General features: G+C 42.0%; 1 protein-coding gene across 2 annotated transcripts in view; it reads left to right on the forward strand.

Moving 5' to 3' along the window:
* The window catches only part of SH3RF3 (SH3 domain containing ring finger 3), a 661819-nt gene that overhangs the window by 300746 nt on the left and 341687 nt on the right, over positions 1-19386 (forward strand). For both annotated transcript variants that reach the window (XM_073664834.1, XM_073664836.1), the window contains exon 2: positions 5792-6067. In XM_073664834.1, the coding sequence (XP_073520935.1) occupies positions 5792-6067 (276 nt within the window). The remainder of the gene's footprint in view (positions 1-5791; positions 6068-19386) is intronic.

Below are 19386 nucleotides of genomic sequence, written 5' to 3' on the forward strand. Positions count from 1 at the left end.
CCATTTCTTGGTTGTCTGGCATGTTGTTTTTTTCTCCTCTCTAGCATGGTTCCCCTAATTCAGACTACTTGCCCCACAATGCCTCTGGCCTTGCAGGCAGCGGAGCCCATAATAAGGGCATAAGTGATAGAACAGTGATATAGAACTGCAACCCCCTGCAGACCAAGGCTGTGTTCACACACAGCATTTTTTTTCATTGTAGCTCATAGCAAGTCTTGTTATGGCACACATGGTGAGGTGGATTCACTAAGCTGTTTGTCTAGAGAGCAGCTTTCACTGGAGGCGTTAGTATAGAGATATATTGCTGACGTGGAGAAGCTGGAAGGCATAGGGAACAGCAGATCTGGATATGCAGGTTGGCTCCTGGAATAATGTAGCTGGGTATGATGGCTGGCACATGGAAGAGCATGGATCAGTGGAGCTGGATATGCTGAACAGCACATGGAAGAACGTGGAGCTGGATATGCTGAACTGCACATGGAGCAGTATGGCACAGGGAAGCTGGATATCCTTAACAGCACATGGAGCAGCATGGAACAAGATAGCTGGATATGCTGAAAAGCACGTGGAGCAGTATGGAACAGGGGAGCTGAATATCCTGAACAGCACACGGAGCAACAAGGAACAGGGGAGCTGGATATGCTGAACAGCACGTGAAGCAGCAAGGAACAGGGGAGCTGGATATGCTGAACAGCACGTGAAGCAGCGAGGAACAGGGGAGCTGGATATGCTGAACAGCACGTGAAGCTGCAAGGAACAGGGGAGCAGGATATGCTGAACAGCACGTGAAGCAGCATGGAACAGGGGAGCTGGATATGCTGGACTGCACATAGAGCAGCAAGTAACAGGGGAGCAGGATATGCTGGAATAGGTAAACTTGTACAGCAGAGTCAAGTTTGCAGTCATACAGAGTTGTGTTTGTTAAGAGACACTTCAAGAGAACTAAAGCAAAGTAACATTGTAGTCAGCGTGTCGCGGCCTGAGCCAAAGGCCAAAGTGACTGATGTCAGAGGTGCACACTGGATTATCATGCTAACCAATACACACAAGAGCAGAGGGAGCTGGGAAAGAAGATGTAGAGCCTGGTGCTGGAACAAGGCAAGGTAACACTTTCACACAGCAGATACTAACGTCTGCCTACACAGCAGAGCATGTGCTGGACTGGTGAGTATATGACTATGGTAAATGGAAAAAACAGATCAAAATGTATACACATTAACATAACAAATTTCACTTGTTGAATATAGCTGGTGAGTAAGTACTACAATTGCAAAAAACATACCTGGAGTGTTGATTGGTGGTGGTCCAGCCAACAATACTCCTAAAATCATTACAATGGAGGGACTGTAGCACCAAATTACTTGGCGAAATAACACCTTTACTCCATAACAAGTTTTATTATTTTCTAGCTGGTACTAGTTGATGAAACATTGAGTTATAACAAGATAATGTTTCATCTGTAAATGTTTTGTTGTAAACATCAACGTGAACAACATTATGGATAATAAACCCTGTTGTGTGCAGTACTGAAATGATGATGAATTTATTTGTGTACTACAATTACTATAAGAAAATATTAGTAATGTGTAAAGGAAAACTTAATGACCAGTCAGCCCTTTGTCACATTCTTATCTACACTTTTGAACGTTAAAATTGCAACACCAAGAAGAAGAAGTTGTCAAGATGTTAATGATATGCAAATGATGACAAATAGAAGGAAAAGAAGTTGTTTTTCAACACCACACCAGGCCTCATGTTGCTCCTCATGCTACCGTGAGCAGGCTGCATGGCCTAAATGTTCTACCGTGGTCTGCATCTTCTCTGGACTTGTCTCCCATCGAGCACAGCTTGAACAACATTGGCCGGCAAATGCAAAAGGAGCTGTCAGCAGCTGATCTTTATCTTCTGTGTCCAAATGCATTTGGCCTGGCAGAGCATTCCTCAGACAACCATTAATAACTGCAATTCTAGCATGCCAAGGCATGTAAGAGTGTGTATTTTTGTGCATGGTTTTCATACTCGATACTGATTAAATCGAGATGTTTTAAAAATTAGTTTACATTTTTTCATTGTTTGCAAAGTATTAACATGTATATCAATCTTGTGATTTTCTTAATTTCACAACTCTTCCTTCTTGGTGTTGCAATTTTAATGTTGTAATTAAACACTGGTACAGTAGTGTTGAGATTAATAGCAGTGTGTTCAAAGACATGAGTTTAGCACAGAATCTTTAGTTTTTATGTCCTTGCATTGGGAACATTGCACACTGTTTTCTAATTCAAAACATGAAGAGAAATGTGTATAATTTTTAACTAATTTACAGAAAACAACAAAAAATGAGCATTGGGCTGTTCTAAAAAATAGCAGTGTCTGCATTTGTCTTTACGAAATCACAATATGTACTTTTTTTGAGGATTTAGCATTCCTGTGAATCACTATCCTAATATTTAGTTGTATACCCACAGTTTTTTTTAGAACTGCTTCACATCTATGTTGCATAGAGTCAACCAACTTCTTGCACCTGTCATCTGCCCAGGTTTCTTTGACTACATACCACAATTTTTTGGCATTTGTTGGCTTTGCCTCAGAAACAGCATTTTTGATGTCACTCCACAAGTGTTCTTTCGGATTGAGGTCCGAGGATTGGGCTGGCCACTCCATAACCTCAATTGTGTTGGCCTAGACCCAAGACTTTGCTTGTTTACTGGTGTGTTTACGGTCGTTGTCTTGTTGAAACACCCATTTCAAGGGCATATCCTCTTCAGCGTTAGGCAACATGACCTCTTCAAGTATTTTAATATATGCAAACTCGTCCATGATCCGTGGTATGCGGTAAATAGGTCCAGCACCATAGTAAGAGAAACATGTCCATATCATGATGCTTGCACCAACCATGCTTCACTGCCTTCAGAGTGTACTGTGGCTTGAACGCAGAGTTTGGGGGTCGTCTGACGAACTGTTTGTGGCCCTTCGACCCAAAAAGAACAATTTTACTTTCATCAGTTGACAAAATGTTTCTCCATTTCTCTTTAGGCCAGTTGATGTGTTCTTTGGCAAATTGTACAGTACATGTCTTTTTTTTAACAGTGGGACTTTGCGGGGACTTCTTGCTAAGAGATTAGCGTCACACAGGTGTCTTCTAACTGTCACAGTATTCACAGGTAACTTGAGACTGTCTATGATCATCCTGGAGCTGATCATTGGCTGAGCCTTTGCCATTCTGGCTATTCTTCGATCCATTCGAATGGTAGTCTTCCGTTTTTTTCCACGCCTCTCTGGTTTTGCTTTCCATTTTAAAGCATTGGAGATCATTTTAGGTGAACAGCCTATCATTATCCGCACTTCTTTATAAGTTTCACCCTCTCCAATCAACTTTTTAATCAAAGTATGCTGTTCTTCTGAACAATGTCTCGAACGACATATTTTTCAGGCGTTCAAGGAGAAATGCATGTACAACATGTGCTGTCTTCGCCCTTCACCTGGTTCTTCACAGAATGATTGACATCACTAATTGAACTCCACACTGCTATTATTTTGAACACACCCTCTTTTGATTAATTATACAAATACACAGACTCAAAAACATGAAGATCGTGAATGCTGAGTCTCTTGGTTTTCTTACAATCTACTGCACCAACTGGTAAATTGTTTGACATGTGGCAATATAATTTATACCAAAAACAGTGATTAATCTGGTTAGTTATATTGGACTGCTATTATTTTGAACACTACTGTATATATTAAAACTGAGGGGATTCAGGTATTAACCTATGGCAGAACTGTTTTTAACCCGCAAGGCATGAGTGAAAATCAATGCCCTCAATTACTAGAAACCATGTTCTGAGATGAGCTCTAGTATTGTTAATCTACGCTTCAGAACAATGAGATTTAGTGAGTGCATGGCGGATAAATAAAAGGATTTAAAAAGCCGATTTGACCTACGCAATTTGAAGAAACATTGTTTATCTATTATAAGAATCAATCCAGGATTAACATACTTTAGAATATTTTATTTAATCTATACTAGTAACTAAGCTCTGGTTCATGCCAATTTGCATTATCCTTCATTATAGTGCCTTGAAAAGAAGCAATAATGCTTATGCTTTATAGATTGTTTGCATCAAGTTATATTCCTCCTTGCAGACGGTTGTTCAATGCGACAAATTCTTAATAGTAAACTACTAATAAGGTTTTTACTTTGGATAATAAAATAGCAGCTTAGAACTTTACCGCAGCGCCACACATCATCTAGGAACAATAATTAAAACTTGATAAAAATGCAATTTATTAGTCTCCAGTTTCCTCTGGCTTTTTCCCGCTCCAAAGTCAAATGTGTTATGATGGGCTTTTTCTTTTTTAGCACACCATTGATTTATTGCGAATGGGCAATATAAAAATTACAATTCTTATTAGTAAATATTTAGAATTTTAATGTGACTACAAGTTCCTTAAAGTAACACTGCTAAAGCTGAAAAACTGCATTGTGCCAACTGCAGAAGCTGATGCTCATCTTGCATTCTGCACTATGCCCAGACTGCTCTTATACGCAGGACCATCTATATGTATAGTGCATTGATCATGTGCATCGTTCAGAGGTGTGCGTGGGTTATACACAGCTCAGCATTCTGAGCACTGCTACATCTAAAACAGAGAAAACAGGGTTTCTATCAAAACTGCACATAGCAGCCAGGTAAGTGATATATCACTGGAACCAGGGCCTCTGCATCATGCCGCTCCTAGATAACATAGCAAAAAACTGATGACATATTCCCTTTATCTCTTTCCCATCTGTGCGATTTTCCATTTGTACACTTTTCTTTTTCTCCCCTTCCAATAGCCATATCTTTTTTATTTATCCATCCACATAATCATATGAGGACTTTAATTGCGGGACAAGTTGTAGTTTTGAATAACACCATTCATTTTACCATTAAAGGGAATCTGTCAGCAGGTTTTCGCTATCGCATCTGAGACCAATATGTTGTAGGCAAAGAGAAGCTGAATCCAACAACTTAGATTACTGGATGCAGCCGTTTTCACACAATCAGAGTTTTTACATTTAACAATGAAGCAGAGCTGAGAAAGCTAACCCCGCCCACCAGGCTCTGTATATACAAAGTCCATAGACAGTGAGCTGCTTATCACAGGAGGGGGTGTGTGGGACCAAGGCTCACCCAACCAGCTAGTCCAGCAATGATAAGCTCCTGATGCTAAAACAATCATTGTAAGAAAACAAAACCTCAGAGCTTGATAAGAGAGGCATCGCTGAAATCTGTGCTTTAACCCCTACCTCATGTTGTCTTCAGATTACAAAGCCAAAACCTGTTGTCAGATCCCCTTTAACTGTACTGGAAAATGGGGAAAAAAATCCAAGTGTGGTGAATTTGCAAGAAAAAAACACAAGTAAGCAATTTTTGGGGGGTTTTGTTTTTATGGCGTTCATTGCGATGTAAAAAGGACCTGCCAATATGATTCTTCAGGTCAGTATGACCTCTTTATTGTATAGGTTTTTTTATTATTTTAATGGTGAATAAATCTTGGAAATCTGGAAATAAGAAAAAAAAAGTCACCAGGTATCTGTCTCGTAATAATGCAGCCAGTGCCTGATTCATGCTATCGTGGTTCGGGCAGCGCGAAACCCCTGTCACGTCTCCTTTAACACAATTCAAGAAAAGTTGTAGGTCTCATTTTTTCTGGTCAAATTACTGCTTAAATACCTTTATGATATTGTTTGTGATATTGTTGTGTTTGTGAACTTTCATTTCATTGTTTTTCTTTTTCTTGTTTTTAGAATATTTCTCAGCTTCCATGTGGAAGAGCGCTCTATGCTTACGAAGGAAAGGAGCCTGGTGATCTCAAATTTAACAAGGGGGACATCATCATTCTAAGACGGAAAGTGGATGAGAACTGGTACCATGGAGAGCTGAATGGAAATCGTGGCTTCTTCCCAGCAAGTTACATCCAGTGCATAAAACCTCTCAGCCAGCCTACTCCACAAGGGAAAGCACTTTATGACTTTGCCATCAAGGATAAAGATCAGGATAAGGACTGTCTAACATTCACCAAGGTAAATATACAATAATCCGCTCTGCATGAAAATTCCATTGATCTCACTGCTGGAATAATTGCATTTAGCTTGAGAAACCACATCTCAAGTCTTCTGTTTTTATGTATTGCACCAATTAGTAAGAAAATGATCATAAAAAAACTGACAAAATAAGCCTTCTGTTGTATTCTCAGCAGGATACTAAGTAAGATGAGGAGTGAAAAATATGCACACCATCACAGACTATTTTGGACTGATTTCTGAGAATTAATATAAAGGGGACATTTACTAAATGCTAAACGCACCAGAATTCAACAATTGTCCTTTTTTTTAAGTTTGCTCAGTTAGTTGCATGGCCAGGATGGAAAAGGGATGGAAAAGGGATGGGGTTTAACAGACATGGGCAAATTAAGCTAACCAAAAATTGGTGTAAATATAAGGACGGTTTACACTACCCGACGTACGGCATTAAACGACCGCCAATCGGTAAATATGTGCTGACCAGTGATTGTTTAATAGCCTGTTTACATAGGCAGACCCCAATTCAGACGCTCAATGAACCATCTTTAGTAGCTCGTTAAGTGTTCATAGGCTAAACATTGTTCTCGGCAGCACAAATACTGTTGATATTTTGTGCAGAAGATCGTCACAAAACAACTTTTTGCCCAAGGAATGCTCGTTCATGATAATCTTGCAGTGTAAATGGACCTTTAGACTAGACAGTCTAAAAATGCATTGTATTTATCAAGCTGCATGAGCCACTATGATAAATGTGGTTCATTTTCAGGAGGAAATTTCGTCTAAGAGGATTATTTAGTGTCATTTTTTTTACTTGCTTTATCAATTTTTAGACAAATGTATCAAAGTATTGCACAATGTATGGCAAATTTAGCACAATTCATTTTGTCGGCCATTTTAAAAAATGTGACTGCATTTGTCAAAAATGCATCTACCGTAGTTCAACATAGAAGAATATTAGCAAGAAATAGCATATAAATTGGCAAGCATTGAGCAGTTATTCATTTTAGGTCAACATGTAAAAAAAAAAAGTTCAAAGGAGTGAACTTTCTCTTGGCTTCAACTTCTGCATCTTACTGTGTAGTGGATAGTATACAGTAATACAATACAAAAGATGTAATAAGCTTATAATTACCGTATTTTTCGAATTATAAGACTCACTTTTTCTCCCCAAATTTGGGAGAAAAATGGGGGTGCGTCTTATAATCTGAATGTATCTTATCAGGGAGGGGCAGCGGGGTCACAAGATGCAGGGTCGCTGATTCAGGAGGTTGACGGTGAAGGAGTTGGGTGATGTTGCAGGCCCCTAGCTGGGAGGAGGCGGTGTCCCGGCGCTGCAAGGCTTCGGGCCTAAGGCTCTTCCTAAGATGTCGGCGCTGTGTGGAGTCCTCCTCCCAGCCAGCCCGGAGATCGCCCCCTCCTGCCGTCGCCGGCCTCCTGAAGCAGCGACCCTGCCTCCTGTGACCCTGCTCCACCGCAGCCACCCCCTCCTGAAGCAGCGACCCTGCCTCCTGTTACTCCGCTCCATCTTTGATTCCTCGGTAAGCTAAAAATGGGACTATAAGAGGCACCACCATTTTATTTAAAAAAAAACTTTTTCCTATTTTTCCCCCCAAAATTTGGAGTGTCTTATGGTCTGGTGCGTCTTATAGTCCGCAAAATACGGTACCTAAAATAATTTTTTCATGTACAGTATACTATACTAATAATTTAAAGAAAGTTAATTGTAAAAAGATAAAATATATTTTTCTGAACTTATATCTACATAATGCTAAATATAAAAGTTGTATTGTAAGAAAAGCTAATTGAAAATCCTTTGATCTGTTGACATCTTGAACATTGCATATACAGTAGTAGACAGAAAAGTCTAGATAAATGTAACCTCATATTCAAGGATGTTTCTGTCCTAGTTTTTATGCCACCTTCTGAGTTGAGTGAATTTTCAACTTTTTTAAATATCAAAAATGATAAATTAAGCAAAACCAGTCACTCCAATTAAACGATTCTCTCTTTTTCAGACAAGATGGTCCAAACGGCATAAAATGAGTTAAAAAAATTGAAAAACTTGCTAAACAAGCCGTAAATCAACAAATCACTCTGAAAGTCGCAAAACATAAAAAAAACACAACACACGTTCTAAAAATTACAGTAGACTCCGAATAGTCATTTCATGACCAGGTGATTTTTTTTTTTTTGCTCACAATACCAATCTGTTCTTTGCCATCTCCAATGCTGACTAAGTCTGTTGATGTCATGGCATCGAGGCACATCACATATCATGACATCATCAAGTGAGGCCTAGTAATGTCGATTTTTGGCTCCTCTGGCACTGACTAGGTCTCTTGACATTATGACTTGTCGCCCCACAATGTCATGACTTCACAAGTCCATGGGGTGATGAACATCATGACATCACAAGACCTAGTCAGGGTCTGAGTGTGACTCAGGAAAGACTTAGTGCAACACAGAGGGAAGAGGGAAAGGAAGCCCAGACACTAGAGAAAGGGGGAGTGGAGACCTTCTAGTCTGGTCTAGTGTCACCCTATCTCAACTACCGTCCCTATATTGGCTCTTCACCAATCGCCGCACACGTGCCTCGCCCTGACTTTCCCTGGCGTATGGCTAAGGTTAGGGAAGGGAGGAGGGTCACGGGCGAAGATATGTCTGATATGTCCCTTCTCCAGACTTTCCGCAATGAAATCCTTCATGGCTTTTCTCTCTGGGCCAGAAAGATTATAAAGTCTGGACTTTGGTAGTTTAGCTCCGGGGGTCAGGTTAATAGTACAGTCATAAGCACGATGAGGAGGCAAATCCTGACACCCCCTCTCAGAAAAAACATCCTCAAAACTAGACAGAAAAGCAGGTAATATTTCCATAGAGACAGTAGCAAGGGAAATATCTAAACAGTTCTCATGGCAGTAATCCCCCCATTCAATAATCTCCCCGGTTTGTCAATCCACCAACGAATTATGTTTAACAAGCCAAGGGATACCCAAGACAATCGGTGTGGGAAGATTGTCCAGAACATAGTAAGGGATTATTTCACAATGAACTGACCCCACCCTCAGTTTTACATTATGTACAATCTGAGTAAATGTTTTCTGTGTAAGTGGCGCCAAGTCAATGGCGAAAATGGAAATAGATTTATCTAAAGTATAGCAAGCAAGACCATGAGTTTTCACAAACTCAGCATCCACCATGCTGACTCCGGCTCCACTATCAACAAACACAGAAATTTTCTCTGTTTTGCTCTCTAGCACCACCTCTGCTGACAGGACAAAGCTGGAACTGCAGTTTGGCCGCAAATGTACCCCTTGTTTATCCAACTCTAGACTACCAAGAGTTAATTTAGTCTCCTTTTGTTTAGGAATTGAAGGACAGGTCCCAACAAAATGTCCCTTTTTCCCAGAAAAAAAACATGCCTTTTTTCTTGCAAATCTCCGGGAGATGTATGATGCAGAGACACCCCCCAACGGCATGGGTTCCTCCACCTCCCCCAGTACTGGTTCACCCCCAGACCACTCCCCTGGCAGAGGTACACAACCCCGACAAGAAGGCCCCGGAGAAGGTGGTCTCACCCGTCTATCCCGAAGGCGTCTATCAAGACATATGGCCAAAGACATGGCAGCCTCCAAGGACTGTGGAGTTTCATAAACTGCCAAGGCATCTTTTAACCTTTCAGTAAGCCCCTCACAAATTTGACTTCTAAGGGCTGAGTCATTCCATTTGGAATCTGTTGCCCATCTATGGAATTCCGAACTGTACGTCTCCACTGACCGATTCCCCTGCTGAAGGCGACGTAGCCTAGACTCAACCAAGGCGACTCAGTCAGGGTCATCATAGATAAGGGCCAGAGCCCCGAAAAACCCCTCCACAGACTGGAGACAAACCGAGTCCCGCAGTAAAGAAAAAGCCCGGGATTGAGGATCGCCCTGCAGTAGAGAGATCACAATTTCAAATGCTTATCATTTCCGGAGGAATAGGGAGGAAGTTTAAAATACAATTTGCAGCCTCCTTGAATACAAAAAAATTGTCCCTACCTCCAGAAAATCTGTCCGGGGGGTAACTTTGGGTTCAGGCTGGGCAGGCCTACCTGCAGAGACCCCCATATTGGTGACCCGCTGATGCTGCTGCTGTACCTCACCGCGGAGGTCATTCACCTCCAGAGACAGCCTGTGCAGCTGCTCTACAACTGAACCTATACCAAAGGAGAAAGGATGAAAAAAGATCCATGCCCAAAAACACACAGAGAAAAAAAAAAAAACTGTCAGTTTTTTTTTTTTCCTTTTCAAAACGTGTTCGGCCAGCGATAATGTCACGCAGGGTTTGGGAAAGAATTAGTGCAAGGGAAAGGGAGCCCAGACACTAGGGAAAGGGGGAAGTGGAATGGTCTAGTGTCACCCTGTCTCAACTACCGTCCCTATATTGGCTCTTCACCAATCGCCACACGCGTGCCTCGCCCTGACTGTCCCTGGCGTATGGCTAAGGCTAGGAAAGAGAGGAGATAAACACTAGTCAATCTCCACTAAACTCTATAGACAACAAGGGTAGACAAACAAGGGGGAATTGCCTAGCTTTAGACGACTCCAGTCAAATGCGCACACGGCCTCAAGCTCCAGAGAGGACGAAATACTGCTCCTGCCAAAGCCTCACAAGTAGTAATGAATATCGCCGGCACTTCCTTCTCAGACACACCAAGTATTTATACACCCAGGCCAGGGAGCTAATTAGCTGGCGGGAGCTAACCGCTGGGTCCTAGAGACAGCCAGGTCCTAAGAAGATGTCTGTAATGCCAAACATAGAGATCTCCTGCAACCAACTGCAGGGCAACTGTTGGTCACCTCTGACACACCCGTGACATTGAGGCATTGGGAGACCAACACAAGTCATGGCATCACGTGAGTCCTTATAAATAGGCTCCGTGCAATGTCATGACTAGTGTTGAGTGAATTTGTTCGGCATTTCAAATTCGGGTTCGTGTTCGGGCTTCCATGCCTGACAGCGTGGCAAATCAGGGATGTTCGTGGGCGGAGCCGATTTTTTGGCGCGAACAAGCCGGAACCCCAAACACAAACCCGAATTTGAAATGCTGAACAAATTCGCTCACAGTCACTGGAACCGTGGAGATGAAAAACAAAGGCATGTGAAGAGAAAACTGGACCAGAACTGTGAAGACTGAGCATGAAGCTGCGCAAACAAGGTTGAGGAGAGAGGAGTATCATTTTATTTTTTGATTCTTTCCTGACTTTTTTGAATCCAGCAAAATTGCAGCCATTCTGTGAATCTGAATCTGTGGGGAAATTCGAGACAAATTTGATTCACCTCAAAGCGATTCCCATGGCTGCTCTAGACTGTAATATGTTGAATAAGGCTATGCTCACACACGTTGTGTTTTTTTTTCTGCTGCTAACTTTTCTCTGGCAGGAAAACAGCTGCGTTAAAAACGGGTTTGGTGCGTTTTTTGTTGCGTTTTTTGCTGTGTTTTTGCTGCATTTATTTGACCACCCATTACTTTCTATGGATGAAAAAGCGCTGCAAATACGCAGGAAAAAACGCAGGTGCGTTTTCTGCTGCAAAAACGCTGAAAGAAGTGACATGCTATATTTTCCAAATACGCAAGGAAGGCAGAAAATACGCTGCAAACAAAAAGCAACATGTGTGAACAGAGAATTCTGGTCTCTCATACACTTTGCTGGTACTTTAAGACGCAGCTGAAAATTTGCATAAAAATCTGCTGCAAAACACAACGTGTGTGAACATAGCCTAACTACTGCAGTGAAGGAGAGTGAGTGTGTTATGCTACATTCACATGCCAGTATTTTGGTCAGTATTTCACATCAGTATGTGTAAGCCAAAAGCAGGAGTGGAACAATCAGAGGAAAAGTATAATAGAAACACGTCACCACTTCTGTATTTATCACACACTCCTGGTTTCGACTTACAAATACTGGTGTAAAATACTGACCAAATACTTAACATGTGAATGTTGCCTTAGTCTGTGAATATTAAAGAGATTCAAATGATACGGGAGAGAAAGATAGGGAATGTGCCAATATCAGTTCCAGACTCTGTGTGATTGATCAGTGATGTGGTGTAGCTGGCATCTCTTCTGCTGCATTTAAACTACAATTATACATTTTTTCTTCATTATGAATGCACCAGAAAGCAACAGCAAGGCAGCATAATATTTTTTACAGAATAAAAATCTGAAATCATTGTTTGAGACAGTGGGCTTGCTTGTCACAAGTGAACGTTCTGCAATTTTACATTTCTTTTGCAATCCTTTTGTCAAGGGGGAATAATTATTTTTAAAAAATACAAAACAAAATTCCCCAAAATCCAGACATTTAACTATCTCTCAAAGTGTGTGTGTTGGAAAGAATTTATATTTTTTGCACATGTTTTTTTAGTCACATTTTTTATCCATACATACCACATCAATACAACTTCCTCTTGCAGGTGCTGGCTTTTTGGATGAGCGCCTATCTAGCATTTCTCATTATGTCATTTTTGGGAAGAGATTTGAATTTTGTTAAATAAAAAAAAAATAGACATCTAACTGTGCATGTCTGTTTTTCCATACCTCTTTTACTATTCCAGTTTGACAACCATACACGCCTACATACCTATACTGCGGCCTGCTGCCACATTTTGTTTCATGTACCTGTACCTACCAACCCAGCTATTCTTGTTGCGTAATTTTTGGTAATAATTGGGAATTAAAAGCTTACTAAAAAGCTAATTGTAGTGTTGTAGAAAACATATAGTTAAAAAAAAAGCGGCAATGGCAATGGACAAGTTACTGTATTAAAAAAATGTATAACCTGGCTAAGCATGTGGGAGACGCTAGTACAGGGTAGTAAAACTCAAACACGCAGAGGGCCAAAATGAAAAACTTTGAGAAAGTCGAGGCCCAACCAGTATACAGTATAATGGGCCCCACATAGTCCTCCATACAATATAATGGCTCCACATAGCTTTCCATACAGTATAATTGGCCCCACATAGTCCTCCATACAGTATAATAGGCTCACATAGTCCTCCATACAGAATAATGGGCTCCACATAGTCCTCCATAGAGTATAATGGGCTCACATATTCCTCCATACAGAATAATGGCCCCACATAGTCCTCAATACAGAATAATGGCCCCACATAGTCCTCTATACAGTATAATGGGCCTCACATAATCCTCCATGAAGAATAATGGCCCCATATAGGGGTGGTGGTTCTAGTGTCGCGGGCCAAACATAATCACCCTGCGGTCCAGATTTAGCCCACGGGCCAGAGTTTGACACGTGTGCGTTAGTATAGGCAGAAGCACCAACACCACTGGCACCAGCTGTCTGGACAGTAGTACTAAAAAACGCAGGTCACAATTGGCCTTCTTTGCCTGCACCAAGCTCATTAATGGGGAGGAAGCAGAGGGTGTTATGGAATACATGACACATCATTCGTTTCACAGCAAGATGATGTTACCTCTGACATTGACACCTTCAGTCAGTCAGTGTTCTGCACAGAATAATCTGCCTATTCTCAATAATTTTGCACAGTTTTTTTAATTAAAAAAATACATGAAAAGTCAGTGCGTTGTATTATTAGATGGGCTATTACTCAGTTTCTCTGGTGTTGTATCTTTGACATTACGAAGACTGTATTTGTGTTAAAGAGCTAGAAAGGGGTTGGATACATTCCTCTGAGAGGACAGATTGTTTACACACATCTTTTTTGGGGGCATTTGAGGGTTTTGCAGTATTGCAATTCACGGTGAATCAATTCTCTGAAAATCTAATTTTTTGAAGAATTTGTCGAACCTGTCAATTTTGACTTCCAAAAGATTTGATCATCTCTAGTACAGTATGAAGTTTTTATATCAAATCACTTTGATACGGAATAAGCTGTATGCACCGTATGCTAAAACCTATCTTGAAATAACACATCCCTTCTGAAAATGGATTTGACTTGTAGTTCTGGATAATTGTGTGGTTTCTTAATATTTAAAGCACTGAAATTAACAAAGATGCTCCTTTGCTGCTGCCTTATCACACATGCTTGACACAGCACTATGGGAATCAATACCACCTTCAAAGAAGTACTCTGTAAGATTCCTAGATAAGATTACAAAGTGCCTTGAGTGCTGTACTCAGTGGTGCCCCTTTGTTTTGAGGATCAATGGGGGTCCCAGCTGTTATCTCTAGATATGTCTCTATTATTATATGAGATAGAAAGTATATGGAGCTCCACAGATGAAGGGTCACAGATAACTCACATTATTGCATTTAAGGTAACATTTACTGTAGACATGGCTGTCAGATACATGTATATTAGCATTTCTTGATTCAATTTTAATCTTCATTTTGAAGGAAAAAACTAATATATGGTCAGCAGTATTGAATAATGGATCATTTGTGATTCGAATTTGCGAAAAAATTTTATTTGTGACAAATAAATTTTCTGCAAATTGAATGTTCCTTATTATGTTCTGCTGTCCCTCCAGATCCCAGAGTATAATAAATGTAAGATGTAAAATAAATAATACTTCTTCTTTCCAGCCACCTTGCTGCCATCCGGCCATTGTTCTTCTTTCTACCATCATGCGCCGCATCTCCATCCTCTTCACTGTAGGCCAGACGTCCGGCTTAGTCACTGTGCTTTGTAAAGTTATGGCACATGTCATGACATCACAACATTGCAACCTTGCGATGCACAATGATATGCATGGAGTGACTGTGGCCAAAACTGCTGGCATTTAGGGAAGAGATCAGAGATGTGGCGCACAACAGCGGAAAGAGGAGAACTACCGTATTTTTCAAACTATAAGACGCGCTTTTTTCTCCACCAAAACTTTGAAGGAAACTGGGGGGTCCGTCTTATAGTCCGAAAAATACGGTAGATGGCGGGCAGTGAACAGCGGGGCATCCGGAGAGGTGAGCAGTCAGGTGAGTATTAGTTGTTTTTTTTTTTACCATTTGCCAGCCCTAAATTGTTCAACGAAATGGTGGCTGGGTATATTTTTTTTTGCAAATCCCGAATCAAATCACAAAGTGTGTCAATTTACGTGGAACCATGACTTGAACTTGATCCTCTATAGATGGAATCATTTATCACTAATCAGCAGGGAACAAAGGTATGAAATTGCATAAGTTTACCCCCTTAAAAGTTTGAGCATTTCACAACCAATGTGGAGGCTCTAGGGGATTGCTAGAAATAGGAGAGCAGCAATTTGCTGTGAGTCCCAGAAGAAGATTGAAAACATAAAGGGACACAGAACAGAGAATTGCGCCACGCTCTGCAGAGAAAAGGCGAGGCGAGATCATATGGTTTAGTGACAAAGCTGGCTTAGGAGGGTCAACTTCAATACAACGAACAGGGTAGAAGTTTAATTGGGAAAAAAAACTTTCAAAGGCTGAGCTGCTGATCAAATGGACTGTGCAAGGGATGCCAGACAGAAAGGAATGAAATAAAATGCCGTCTAGGAGTCTGAAAGGTACTTTATGAGACAAGAAAGAACAAGAATGAACATTGTTCAAGGGCAAATGTAATAATGTTCATTAACTAAAAGGTTATAGAAATTAACAAAGGAATAGTTAGACTGGTAGTTTGGTTTGCTCTTCAATTAATTACAGATATTTATGTAATTTTCTATTTATATACATTTTAGCAATCAAAATCTTGGGGTTCTTATTTGCTTTACTGTTTATATATCTTATAGTATAATACAATATGTAGATTCGTAATAAAGATAAACTACATGTAGACAGAGAAAGTTTAGTCATTGCTTCTATTTGTAGTAGTTTTCCAACTGACCTGTGAAGTACAAATGGGAGAATATATGTTATCAAAATTCTTGTTTTTGCGTTGACTGATGCCCAAGTAATGTGAGAATGTCGTTACAATGTCTGACGCAGTCAATATAGTTGAGTCTTCTCCTCTTGCCTGTGACTGGCAGAACATGTACACAATGCATGGAGGGTTGTGCTTGGGTAATGAGTGAGTCGATGAATTCTCAAGTGTGTAGAGCAAAGCATTCTGCTCAGAACAAGCAAAATGCTGCACAGCTGATAAGATGGGGACTTACCGTAAAGACCCCAAGAGCAATCCAATAATTTGTTAAGGTATTGGATTATTCTTTAAAGGGAACCTGTCACTTGATTCATGATACCCAAACCACGGGCAAACGGAACAAGAGCATGGCTACTTGATTGCAGCCAGGTATATTTTTCTCCGAATGCTCCGGTCTTTCAGGAAAAATATAGTTTGAAGATTATTTTCCAGTACAGCTAGAAGTGATTGACAGGTCTCTCCCGATGGACACACATAGGAGAGATCTGTCAATCCTCTTGATTGGGAAAAGTTGGCCAGGAGATTGCAATTCTGGCTGTTTTCTCTTTTTCTAATTACCCCATTTATATATTTTGATAGACCGAACTTTTATGGATGTAGCAAACCGCATATCTGTATTTTTTTTTAATATCTTTTATTTTAAATACGGGTAAAACAGGTGACTAAAACTTTAGCATTTTTTTCTAACTTTTTTCATATTTTTAAATACTGTTTTTTTAACTTTCGACTGTACATTGTAGTGCCATTAGGGGACTTGAGCCTGTGATTGTCTGTTCGCTTGCCTTATACTATATACAGTGAGGAAAATAAGTATTTGATACACTGCCGATTTTGTAAGTTTTCCCACCTACAAAGAATGGAGAGTTCTGTAATCTGTAATTTTTATCTTAGGTATACTTGAACTGTGAGAGACAGAATCTTAAAACAAATCCAGAAAATCACATTGTATGATTTTTATATACCGTATTTTTCGGACTATAAGACGCACTTTTTTCCTCCAAAATTTTGGAGAAAAGTGGGGGGTGCGTCTTATAGTCCAAATACTATTTACCTGTATATACTGTATGGCTGTGCGCGGTGGTGGGTGTGGGGGAGCGGCAGCGGGGGATCAGCGTGGCACAGGAGGCCTATGCTGTGCCCGCTACTAAAGAAAATGAATATTCCCTGCTCCCCACGCCCATGGGCGTGGAGAGCAATGAATATTAATTTTCTTTAATAGCTGACAAAATGTAACCGCAGCGCGGCTCCTGCTGCCAGTCTGCGGTCTGTGTGCCCACTATTAAAGCTCATGAATATTCACTACAACCCATGGGAGTGGGTTGTAGTGAATATTCATAGCCTTTAATAGCAAGCACACTGACCGCAGACCGGCAGCAGGAGCGCGCTGCGGTACAGTGTACCGGCTATTGAAGAGACTGAATGGTCACTGCTCCCCATGCACAGAGTCCCGGCGTGGGCAGCAGTGACTATTCTGGCACAGCACTTCACTGGGTGAGGGTGCATGGCAGGGACGCCATGCGCGCCCTGCCGTGCGCAGCTCACACAGTGAGAGTGTCGGCAGCAGAGCAGGACAACACTGGAGGAGAGAGGAGGTGAGTATAATTATTTATTTTTGTGGGTAGCGTGATGGGCGCTCAAGGGGTGCCATGCATAGCAGGATGGGGGATCAAGGGGTGCCATGCATACCAGGAAGGGGGATCAAGGGGTGCCATGCAGCCCAGGATGGGGGATCAAGGGGTGCCATGCATACCAGGATGGGAGATCTAGGGGTACCATGTATACCAGGATGGGGATGAGGGCTACGTATACCAGGATGGGATGGGGGCCATGTACACCAGGAAGGAGGGGCCATACATACCAGGATGGAGAATATTAACAGAATTGGGGACATTATCCCAATACCAGTGCCAGCAGCTGACCCCCTCACCCAATAACATGACATCATGCCCACATTTTTTGCTTACATTTTTTTTCCTATTTTCCTCCTCTAAAACCTTAGGTGCGTCTTATGGTCCGGTGCGTCTTATAGTCTGAAAAATACGGTAATTAATTTGCATTTTATGACTTGAAATAAGTATTTGATACAGTAGAAAAACGGAACTTAATATTTGGTACAGAAACCTTTGTTTGCAATGACAAAAGTCAGATGTTTTCTGTAGTTCTTGACCAAGTTTGCACACACTGCAGCAGGGATTTTGGCCCACTCCTCCATACAGATCTTCTCAAGATCTTTCAGGTTTTGGGGCTGTTGCTGAGCAACATTGAGTTTCAGCTCCCTCCTAAGATTTTCTATTGGGTTCAGGCCTGGAGACTGGTTAGGCTACTCCAGGACCTTAAAATGCTTCTTACGGAGCCACTCCTTAGTTGCCCTGGCTGTGTGTTTCAGGTCATTGTCATGCTGGTAGACCAAGCTAAAGAGGTTGTTGGCCAAAATCTCACAATACATGACACCATCCATCCTCCCTTCAATACGGTGTAGTTGTCATGTCCCCTTTGCAGAAAAGCACTCCCAAAGTATGACTGTGTGGCACCCCAGGGGTCTGGTTTTCCACAGTAATGTAATGTTATGTCTGAGAGCAGGTGGGAGGTCCTTTGGTCAGGGATCCTGTGCATGCCACACCTCCTGCCCAGTCTTGGGAGGGGAAGAACTTCCCCTATATAAACCCGGGGCTGAAGCAGGGTTAGTCAGTCAAGGAGAGTAGAGACAAGAAACAGCAGAAGCAATACTACTACGAGTCAGGGGCTGGCAGCTGCAGAGCTCGCCCTGACTGAGAAGCTTTCTTACCGGACCCGGCGTCCGAGGCTGTGGGGACTAACTCTTACCCAGCAGCAGAAGCCGACCGGCAGGGGATTTCAGGTCCTCAGGCCCAGAAACCCGAAGGCACGGTCACACGCGTGGGACCAGCACCGCCATCGTGGAGCGGAAGCCATTAGAAGGCCCCGAGTCACCGGCCATACGGGTGAGCACCACACGGTACACTCAGGGACGTGGGCTACTTATATCCGCTTCTAGCAAGGTAGCCAGAAGAGTACAGTCAGTTTGGGAGGCCTACAACTCCGCCTGGCCAGGGGAGATCCCATCTGCTCAAGGACTGACCAGGCCCCGTTCACTAGCAAGTACTCCGGGAGGGTCTATCGTTGTTACCAGTAAAGACCCTGAATTACACCGCACCGTCTCTGAGTGGTTCCTGCTACCCCCATCATCCACATCTGCTGCCCTGAGGCCATACCCCTCCCGTTGGGGGTTATACCATCTACGCTGCACCATCCATCCACCGGCCTCAGCGGACTGTCCTGCAGCGGCAGCTCCATAGCTGCATTCAACGGGTGGCGTAGTCGTCCTACATCTACCGCTGTTACATCGCCGCTCAGTTTGACTCCCTGGGCACGGACCGGGTCACCGCCACGAGACTACAACCCTCAAGAGATCCGGCTCCGGGTAAGCTCCCGCGTGCGCAACGCAGCGCGACACAGGCCCA

Source organism: Phyllobates terribilis, unplaced genomic scaffold (assembly GCF_046119375.1).
Source record: "Phyllobates terribilis strain yellow unplaced genomic scaffold, ASM4611937v1 Scaffold_2__4_contigs__length_985480577, whole genome shotgun sequence".
Lineage (NCBI taxonomy): Eukaryota > Metazoa > Chordata > Amphibia > Anura > Dendrobatidae > Phyllobates > Phyllobates terribilis.